Here is a 9,238-nt window from a genome sequence, read left to right as displayed (position 1 = left end):
AGCGAGGGGAGAGTGGGGGGTGGGGGGCGGCGGCGCGTTAGCCTTGAATACTGCTCGATCTCCCGCGCCGCCACCACCGGAGTCAGCGGCGAGCGAGCGTCCTGCCGTCGCCGACGGGGTCCTCGTGCGCCACGCGCGGGGCCCCGCTGGAGAGCGTGGGTGCCGGGAGAGCGACACGCCTTCGCGACGGCGACGCAAAGGGCGTCCTCTCGAGCGGCCCCGCGTCGGCTGACATCGACTCGACGGCGTCGCGGGGCACGCCGAATTTTGGCGCTGCTCGTTTGGCGACGCGCTTTGACTCGCGCGGTGCCGAGCGCTCGCTCCTTCCCCCCACCACCGCCCGCCGCGGCCGCGCCGTGACGAGCCGCAGTGTTGTTGTTGGTGCCCTGCGATAGCGTGGTCGTGGTGTGGTGCTGTGTCTGGCCTGAGCTCGTGCGTCTCACTCGTCTTGCTGTGTTTGTGTCGGTGGTCTCCCGAGGACTCACATGGAGTGAAGGCGTTGTCGCAGTGAACCCTCTCTGGATTTGCGCCCCCTGTGCCTGCCGTGCTCGCCGTCTTGAGTGTCGTCTTGCCCCTCGCCAGACAAAAGAGATTGCGAAAATGTCTGCTTCACCCATCGCTCGCCAGGCGACGCAGAGCATCCCCGTGAGGAGGGTGATGCTGAGCGACGCTTCGCAACTCCCCAACGATTACTCCACCACCCCGGGTGGCACACTGTACTCCACTACCCCTGGAGGTGAGCATGTCATCCCTCAGGACTCGAGGCGCAGCGCGTTAAACGAGTGACATGGTCGCTGAAAGACAAGTGGGGATGGTTTTCTTATCTCGCCTGATGGGTGGCTTTGCCTGCCTCGTCGCCAATGTGCCAGGAAAAGACCCATTGATAATTTGTTGTCAGCTCGTGCGATTGTACGACGAGTCGTCGGAAAAGGGTGGTGATTGAGCTGAAAGCCAAGTCGTAGTTATGCGTAGCCATGCCACGCCGCGTGGTGTGTAGCAGGGTTAGGAGATTTGGAGGGGGGGGGGTGCACTGTGCAGGAAGAGAAGTAGAGGTGTCGGGAAGGGGGGGGGGGGGCGCTTTTCGCAGACCGCCGCACAAACATACGAACCATGCGCTAGCTGCGCGGAGGAATCAGCTGTTTGCCATCGCAATCTGATATCATGTTCTGACAAGTCGGCGTGCTATTATTTTTATACACTAGGAAGGATTTTGCCTTTGCTACGAGAGACCTCACCTTTTTCGGTCTCTTCTACAAATCAGCGTAAAGGGGATTTGGCGATTGTATTACTAGAGTACTTTTTATTTAAGAGTGACAACTTAAGGACTTTCTTCTTTATTAGTTTAGTTCAGCATTTTTCACAAGATCTTGTTACCGTTAGTGTTTCATGTGCTAATCTGATATTAATTACTTTCAGGCACAAGAGTAGTGTATGAGAGAAATTTTCTCCTCCAGCTCAGAAACTCTCCTTTGTCGCGTACTCCGCCATCCAATCTACCTAACATTCCCGAGTCTCTGCTGAAAGGCTCAGTTGATCGCCCAATTATTTCACCACCCAAGGAGAATGGGGCCATCAAAACTGTTCCTGTTAAAAAGGGTAAGTTTTGAAACTAATATTCCCTGAATATTTGCCATATGTATCAGTCTTCTAAAGTTTTTTTGTTTTTTTTTAATATTTCAGACGCCAATCCAGATGAAGAACAATTTGAGATGGACATGTAATAAAATTAGCATCTTGTGATTCTTTGTGCTAGGTGCTTCAAAGATTTTCTTTGCACCCTATGGCATATCAAATCCATACGCCATTCCATGAAGAGAAGGATAGTGTTGTGATGTGCCATGAAATACACTTATGCACCATCTTCTGACTTGCTGTCCGAAGCCGCTCAAGAAATCATAAGTTAGTTTTTTATCTTGTCTTGTGTCAAGGAAGACATTTATTATTTAGCAATAATTTTTGAGCAACTGGGGTTTTTACCTTAGTGACATTGAAGGGGCTGTGAAACAAGTCATCTTCGTATTAACTGCTTAGTCAAGAATGGCTAAAAAAAAACTAAAAAAAGACTGCTCTACTTTCACCCTTTAACTGCCTGTGAGTAATTGTGCTGGTTATAGAATAGTAGTTCTGGTTGGGTTTTGTGGATGGTCTTGTATCCTTTCTCTGTGAGCCTGGTGCACTGTCCACAATCCTCATGCACACTATTAGTATCTGTCATTTTCCAGCTTCACTTGAAGTTATGATATTATCAAGTTTTATTGATTGGTTTATGTTTATCTTTGACTATGTTTACTGTACATGATCTGTTTTCAGATTAAAGTAAAATCCCCAAAAAATCTTTATTTTGTAAGACAACACTATTTCGTGTTGAGTTTTATTGGGTTTAAGATTGTATTTTTTATTTTTAAATGATTGAGTACAATGTTTTATTTCTGTTACAACAGTTTATGTAGTGTGCTTTTGGTAGATTCTTTTCAATTACAATTCGGTTTAAGCAAATCCATTGTGTAGAAAATCTGTTCTTGTAGACCTCAGGAAAAGAGTTTTACTTAAACTTTTAATAGCATTTGAACATTTTATGTTATGCTATTTTAGAACAAGTGTTCTATTCTGCAAATTCTTTGAATAAATTATCCAAGATACCCTGTAAACTTAGTATTGATTTGTATGAGCCTTGTTACGGAGGTGAAACTTTGTCTTACCTCGCACAATATGGAAGAACATCTCAATGGTCCCCAGTTCAGGAAGGACAGCCACAGGTGAAAAGTGGTAAACTGTCGACAGTGTGACAGGGGACTAAAGAAAACACTTCAATTTTAATTCATCTCTCTATGTTTTTCCGAATACATGGAAAATTGTTAATCTTCAGCAAGGATACAGCCTCGAAATTAAATTCCACTAATGAGCTGCTTTGTTTTAACAGTTATCTGTTGTAATGTTTTCAAGAAAAAATAACAATCTCAAGTTTGAAGAGCAACGGACAATCTGGGATTATCAGTGAGAAAATGTCTGTTGTGATCCTGTATTGTAATGGCAGGATGCTTGAAAACGCCCTTGACTTTGTTGCATTTTTGTCTAAGCTGCATCATAGACCTAGAATGGGTGACTAAGGATTCAAAAGTAACTAAATTAATCGATCAAGCAGCCTAATTTCAAATATCAGATCAGTCATCCGTCATTATTGCAAAAAGAGAAATTTGATATTTGTTGTTCAAATACAAAGTTTTTCACATGCAATAACTTTTTACTTACTCATTTCAGTATGTTTGTCATTAATAATCTGAAACAATAGAATACTGGGAGTTTTACTTACAGTAATTATAATTTTTATGCATAATGTGAGGTGAAGTTCTCCATGAAGAATTTCTCAAAATATTGTCATCTCACAAGTATTACCCCACCCCTTTTAAATGACACTTTATGGAAGGATTTGGCTGGACTTGTTTAATTCAATTGGTTCCTTGAAATTTGCACCAGAACTAGACAAAAGAATTATGAGCATGTGAAAACAGGTTGGTACAGTTATGTTAATTGTGCACACATCATTGTTTTCAGCTACCTTAATCTACAAATTCAAATGATTGAAACTTTGAATGACTATCTTTATTAATGGGCTATTAAGTACAGGACAGATGACATTTCAAAGCTTTTCTTCAAACTGCAACATCATTTAGTCGTAAACCCTCAATACAAATAACTTTGTACTCAAAGACATGGAAAAACAATCTACAGCAGGTGTCAGAGTACAATACACACTAAGAATGATAACATACTGCCTTCATATAACTACAATTATAACCATAATATATAAATAATTCACAAATGAGGGCTGGGAGCAGGACATGTCATATATACATAGGTACAGATTACATGTAGTTCTTTGCCAGTATTAGACCCTTCAACTAAAAAAATAAAAATAATGATTTAAAAAAACAATTAAAATGGGGTAGGGCCACATTCATACAAAATACATCTTTTCAAAAACCAGTCTGTAGGTGTTCAAAAATACTCACAGTAGAGAACCCAGCAGAGTAGAAGTGCACATCAATTAAAATTCCCACAAAGACCTAATGGCAAAATACACCGTATTCTCCCACTCAATTTTCCCTAGAAGACGTAAGTCACAATTCAAAATTCTAAAACAAAAAATAAAAACAATTTATCACTCGTTTGGAAGTCCAAAATGGTGAACTAAAAAACAAGATGAATGGAATACTGACAAATCTCTTGTGCCATATTATGGAGCACAGGTAATCCTGGTGATATTGAATAAAGAACACAACCCAACCTGGACACAGCTGTTAATGCGGTTAGCAAAAGGCAAATTCATTAAGAATATTAACTTCAGTATCCAGTCTCATCACACATGGGCAGATTTAACATTCAGAGTACACAAAACATCCCTTCTAAACAAGTATATTTATATATATTTTTTTTGTCTTTTGACAACAAGTCCTAGCTTCCAACATCTCATTCTGCCCTATACATCACAGAGGAGAAATACATAATTAGAATAGAATAAATAAACAGAATAAATGAAAAACAAGATACAAAACTGAATGCCGCATCATAAGAAAACACCACTTCTTTCCTATCAACAATGCATACCATTTTAATACCGGATTTCATACAAAAAGCTAATTTTAATTGGATCGGACCAAAGCAAGTAATTATACTGGAAGCTATGCCTTATCAAACTTCCAAATGGCAACAATCAATTTACGAAACTGTGCCAACCAACAATATAAAACATGGCTGTGGCACAAAGTTAATTTGCTTTACACCTTAGCCTATTGCACTTGCACTCTCACTTAAAGCTAAGAGGGCTGCGTCCAGAAAAGCCCTTTTCACACCTCAACATTTTACCTATTGTTTCACTACCTTTGATTGGAACAGTGGAAAATCATGAGCAGGGAACCACACCATCCATACCCAGAGCTATAAATTAAGCATTTAGACTCCCTAGTGTTTAAGATGGTGTTTTGTATACAGTTCTTTGGTAATACTTTGAGTTTACATCTAATATCGATAACATGTTGGGGTAGGACTGATTGCAACGTACATCAGGTACTCTCCAACACCAAAATCATCCATTGTAGCATAATATAACTCTCACAGCACTTAAGAAGTGGCAAGAAAGCTCTACAAATTTGCTACAAAAAATAAAAAAAATGGGGTCAGGAATTTGGTTGAGAATGTCCACAGAGTTGAACTCAAAAATAATTACGAACGATATTAGAAAGGAATCAGTGTTGTGACTAGCGTGTCGTCGCAACACGCAAAAGTCCGCCCTGAGATCTGGCACATGGTGCAAAATGCACTAACTTCCAAATCACACATAAGAAAATTCATGAATCATCAGAAAAATTGAAATAAAAATTAATTAAAATTTTAAGTCTATTGAAATAATCCCCACTGTTTGATTCTAATCTTACACAACATACAAGACACGTTCACACACCACAGCATAATTCCATCCAAAGCTGGACTGTTTCCCTTCCCATTTCTTGATGAGTCAATCACAAGTAAACCAAGTCAACCACGCACACACACATGTATCAAACACTTGTAGTTTGTAAAATAGATATTTCTTCTTTTTTTTTTAAAGGAGGGAAGCATAGTCTTCCTTTCACTTGAATAGAGTTTGTGAGTGTGACTTCTGAGCTGCTGGACTGTGCGTAGTCGGCGAGATATAGTCGTTGGGATGCTTCAGCTTATTCGGTCCGGCCTCCTGGCCAGTTGCTTTAAAAGTCGCCGACTGCGCTCTCCAGGCTCTACCGTCGCGCAGCCGCTCTCTGGCCGTCCACCATGTCCTCCACCACATCCTCGGCGGGTGGTTGGGGTGTTGACCTCGACGCAGGGGAAGTCACACTGTTTTGATGACTATGGAGCTTTTCATAATCCATGACCTCAGAGTAGATAAGCTCTTTCCACTGGTCTACAGTGTGATCACGTTCGTCCACCGAATGGTCATATGGACCAGGAGCAGGCTAATCAAAATAAAAATATAATATAAATAACAACTATTTTTTTATAAAAGAAAACATACAAATACAGTTTATTAGTTAGGACCATGCACTTACCGCATTCACTTCTCCTTCATCATACCACACATTGATGTATGGGTGCAGGAGCGCATCATCGACAGATATCCTCTTCTCAGGATCAATTACTAACATTTTTGATAAAAGGTCCCTAGCTTGGCTTGCTGTGAATGGAAAGAGAAAATCATTATAAAAACTACTGATAAATGAAAAATATCCTTTTAAATGGTAGTATTTTTTTAAGTAAACTGCTAAAGTATTTTTGAAAAAATAATTTAAAATGGTTGTTACGTACCTTTTAGCCTGTTGTGCTCATTTGAATCGGACGGAAATAGAGCATCAGGGAAAAGGCGGTCGAATGAATACCCAGCATGTCTTGGCCTATTTTCTACATAACTCCGAACTGTAGGTTGTAACCTCTTCATAAACTCTGATGAAGGAGTACCCAGTTGTTCTGAGGAATTGAATAAAATTTTAGACATGTGGTCCACACAAAGAATTTACAATAGAAGTCAACTACTTCAAGATACAAACCAATAATTTTATTCCACTGATCAATGTGATCAGTTCCAGGGAATAGAACTCCACCTCTGATCATTTCTCCCATAATGCAACCTACTGACCATATATCAACATTTTCTTTATAGCCCATGCCCAAAATAACCTGGATGACCAATTTTCGATGATTAGAAATTCAAGTATACACAAAACTTAAACTTACACATCTACATTAGAAAGAAAAGAAAGGGAAGGGAAGAAATTAACTTACCTCTGGTGCCCGATAATACCGTGTGACAACATACGGTGTCATCATGAAAGTTGTCCCTGCTGTCCTTGCCAATCCAAAGTCTAAGATCTTTAGAGTGCAGTCTGACTTGACAACAATGTTGCTGGGTTTCAGGTCCTAAAAGTACAGATCAGATAAATATTCAGCTAAAAAGAGTTCATTTGCATTGGCAAAAACAATTCTGGGTAAAACAGGAAGCAAAGCAAAGCAATGATCAAGCATACCCTATGAATAATTCCCGCTGAGTGAAGGTGCTTTATTCCACACAACATCTGGTACAGTAAGTATGACATTCTTTCATGGTCCAGATCCATTTGAATTACTTGACATAAGTTGGCATCCATTAACTCCATTACAAGATAAACATCTTGAAATTCTTCTAAGGACTTTTGAGGTGTAAATGCATTCAAAAGTCCAATAATCTAAAGACAAAGAAAAGTTATATTTCATGTGCAATGAGTTGCACAAGTTTATGTATTGATCAGAAATACTTACATTTTTATGATTAACAAGCTTCATTAGCTTAAATTCTCGGTATGCTCGTTTAGCATGGGTAACATTCTGAAATGGTCTGCTTAGTTTCTTAATGGCCACATTCTGTTGTGTCATAGTGTCATATGCGGCGCTGAAAATTAAAATTAAAAAAATTTATTATAAAACATAGCTAACCAAAAGTATTACGTATTTCACTTCAATGCCTTTTTTAGGATAAATAGTTACAAATTCAATCAAAATATAGTTATATAAAGCATATTTGACATTCACAGAAGAAAGGGTAAAGAGAGAACAGGTTATAAAGAGCACAGAGAAAAAGCGTCAAATTATTAGAAGTATAAGCTCAAATATTTTACACACTTCTACAAATGTTCATGCATAGGCAAAATATAATACCAACACAAGCACTAATAAGGCTTTGTAGTTATACCTACAATAATAACCCAAAACATGTACCAAAAATATTTCCTCTTTTAAAAACTCATATTTAACACCTCATTAACTGTGGTTCCCAATAAACTTCCAATCAATTTGTCAAACACCCTTCAGGTTAGTGTTTCAATAACTTGATAAAGATTAAAGAAAAGCAAAAACCTGACCTGACCCCTTAAGAAATAAAATGTAGAGGACAGCAGCAGATAGTAGACCCTTCAAGCTGGAGATAATTTATTTAAAATGTTAGCAGAGGTGTTAGTAACGAGAAGGCCAAGAGGTAAGCGGGTGGCGGCATGGGGAGGTTTAGCAGGGAGGACTGCTACTCACCACACCATACCCTGGGCCCCCACGCCCTTCGGCTGCAAATTCGTATAGCGTTCCGGCACCGAAAACTGCGTGTCCTCGACCTCCATTGAGTAGAACATGATTGTGATGCAGTCAGATCACGTACAGAACAGCAGTGTCTGCCTAAGCAACTACTTCTTCACTGCATCAACGCACACCACACACTCAGGCTCATAGTTGCCTGCAAAATTACATGTCCAAAATGTTTATTTCTACGTCATTTCATAAGGGCAATTAATGCAATCAATCAATTCAACATTCTTGCGTCCTAGGTGCGGCAGGCAAACTGGAAATTGGAAGGCACTACAAAATATATTCTATTGCATTACAAAAATAAATATTGGTTGTCTGTGAGACAATCATGAAACACAATTGAGAGATAAAGGTAGATTACAAATCAGGTAAGACTGTTTGTTTCTTTATATTGAATGACATAACAGGTAGATGTAAAAATGAACAAGAATAAGATCTGATATGCAAATGAACACAGATCGGTTTGAATAGCACGCAAAACAAATGTACAAACACTTCATGCGTAATTTTAAATCCATACTACATAAACCCATTAAAAAATGGAGAAAACAGTCCAAACACAAATCTTTTAGTTGAAAGACTTGATACAATATGACATGAGCCACAAAAAAGACCACCCAACTTTATTGAAAAAGTAATGGGACATAAAATAATTCTTGGCTTGCATGACAAACCAAAGTAAAACAATTAAATGTCATGCACATGCAGAGAATCTCAAAAGGCTTTCTTTAAATTATAATACTAGGAAAGCAAATACCAAAGTGCACTGAGCATCTATCATAGATCTACACGCAACCAATACAATACAATTTAAGAAAAAAAAATTGTGAGGAAACAGATTGGTTTTCAAATAAAATAAAAATTGCATAAACACAATGATGATCTTACCACACGATACCCTGAGCACCAGACCCAATGGGCTTGAGGTTCTGGTAACGCTTCAGGATGGTGAACTTGGTGTCGCCCACCTCCACAGTGTAGAACATGGCCTGGAGCCGCGAGCTCATCTTGGGATTGAGGAACGGCATGCGGCGCCTAGACCAACCTCCGTCTGGAACACGCCGCAGAGAAATGTTAAACTTTGGGCGGGGATGGGGGGGGG

The 9,238-nt window shown here is 39.6% G+C and overlaps 2 protein-coding genes across 4 annotated transcripts in view; one reads left to right on the top strand and one right to left on the bottom strand.

The window, feature by feature from the left end:
• The first annotated feature begins 365 nt into the window (after positions 1-365).
• Positions 366-2,648, top strand: LOC113203871 (eukaryotic translation initiation factor 4E-binding protein). Its single transcript, XM_052274023.1, has 3 exons — positions 366-736; positions 1,417-1,596; positions 1,681-2,648. The coding sequence occupies exons 1-3, from the start codon at positions 601-603 to the stop codon at positions 1,719-1,721; spliced, it is 357 nt and encodes a 118-aa protein (XP_052129983.1). The 5' UTR covers positions 366-600; the 3' UTR covers positions 1,722-2,648.
• Positions 2,649-3,578: 930 nt separating this feature from the next.
• Positions 3,579-9,238, bottom strand: part of LOC113203867 (stress-activated protein kinase JNK) — a 5,973-nt gene continuing 313 nt past the window's right edge. For 2 of the 3 annotated variants that reach the window (XM_026418781.2, XM_026418782.2), the window contains exons 2-9: positions 9,025-9,187; positions 7,324-7,453; positions 7,053-7,250; positions 6,811-6,945; positions 6,576-6,705; positions 6,337-6,495; positions 6,081-6,205; positions 3,579-5,987 (exon numbers count right to left, since the gene is read on the bottom strand). In XM_026418781.2, coding sequence (XP_026274566.1) covers positions 5,772-5,987; positions 6,081-6,205; positions 6,337-6,495; positions 6,576-6,705; positions 6,811-6,945; positions 7,053-7,250; positions 7,324-7,453; positions 9,025-9,164 — 1,233 coding nt within the window. In that variant the 5' untranslated portion in view covers positions 9,165-9,187 and the 3' untranslated portion in view covers positions 3,579-5,771. Of the gene's footprint in view, positions 5,988-6,080; positions 6,206-6,336; positions 6,496-6,575; positions 6,706-6,810; positions 6,946-7,052; positions 7,251-7,323; positions 7,454-8,085; positions 8,285-9,024; positions 9,188-9,238 lie in introns of those variants that run through there. The other variant, XM_026418783.2, reaches the window with a different exon arrangement.

Source organism: Frankliniella occidentalis, unplaced genomic scaffold (genome assembly GCF_000697945.3).
Source record: "Frankliniella occidentalis isolate FOCC.00 unplaced genomic scaffold, Focc_3.1 Scaffold327, whole genome shotgun sequence".
Taxonomy (NCBI): domain Eukaryota; kingdom Metazoa; phylum Arthropoda; class Insecta; order Thysanoptera; family Thripidae; genus Frankliniella; species Frankliniella occidentalis.
The sequence above is the reverse complement of the archived record's forward strand: the minus strand, read 5'-3'. Positions and strand labels throughout refer to the sequence as shown.

Coding starts and splice junctions, on each gene's coding strand:
- LOC113203871 (XM_052274023.1), top strand. CDS start 601: ATGTCTGCTTCACCCATCGCTCGCCAGGCGACGCAGAGCATCCCCGTG. Junction 737..1,416: donor GTACTCCACTACCCCTGGAG/GTGAGCATGTCA, acceptor AATTACTTTCAG/GCACAAGAGTAGTGTATGAG. Junction 1,597..1,680: donor AACTGTTCCTGTTAAAAAGG/GTAAGTTTTGAA, acceptor TTAATATTTCAG/ACGCCAATCCAGATGAAGAA.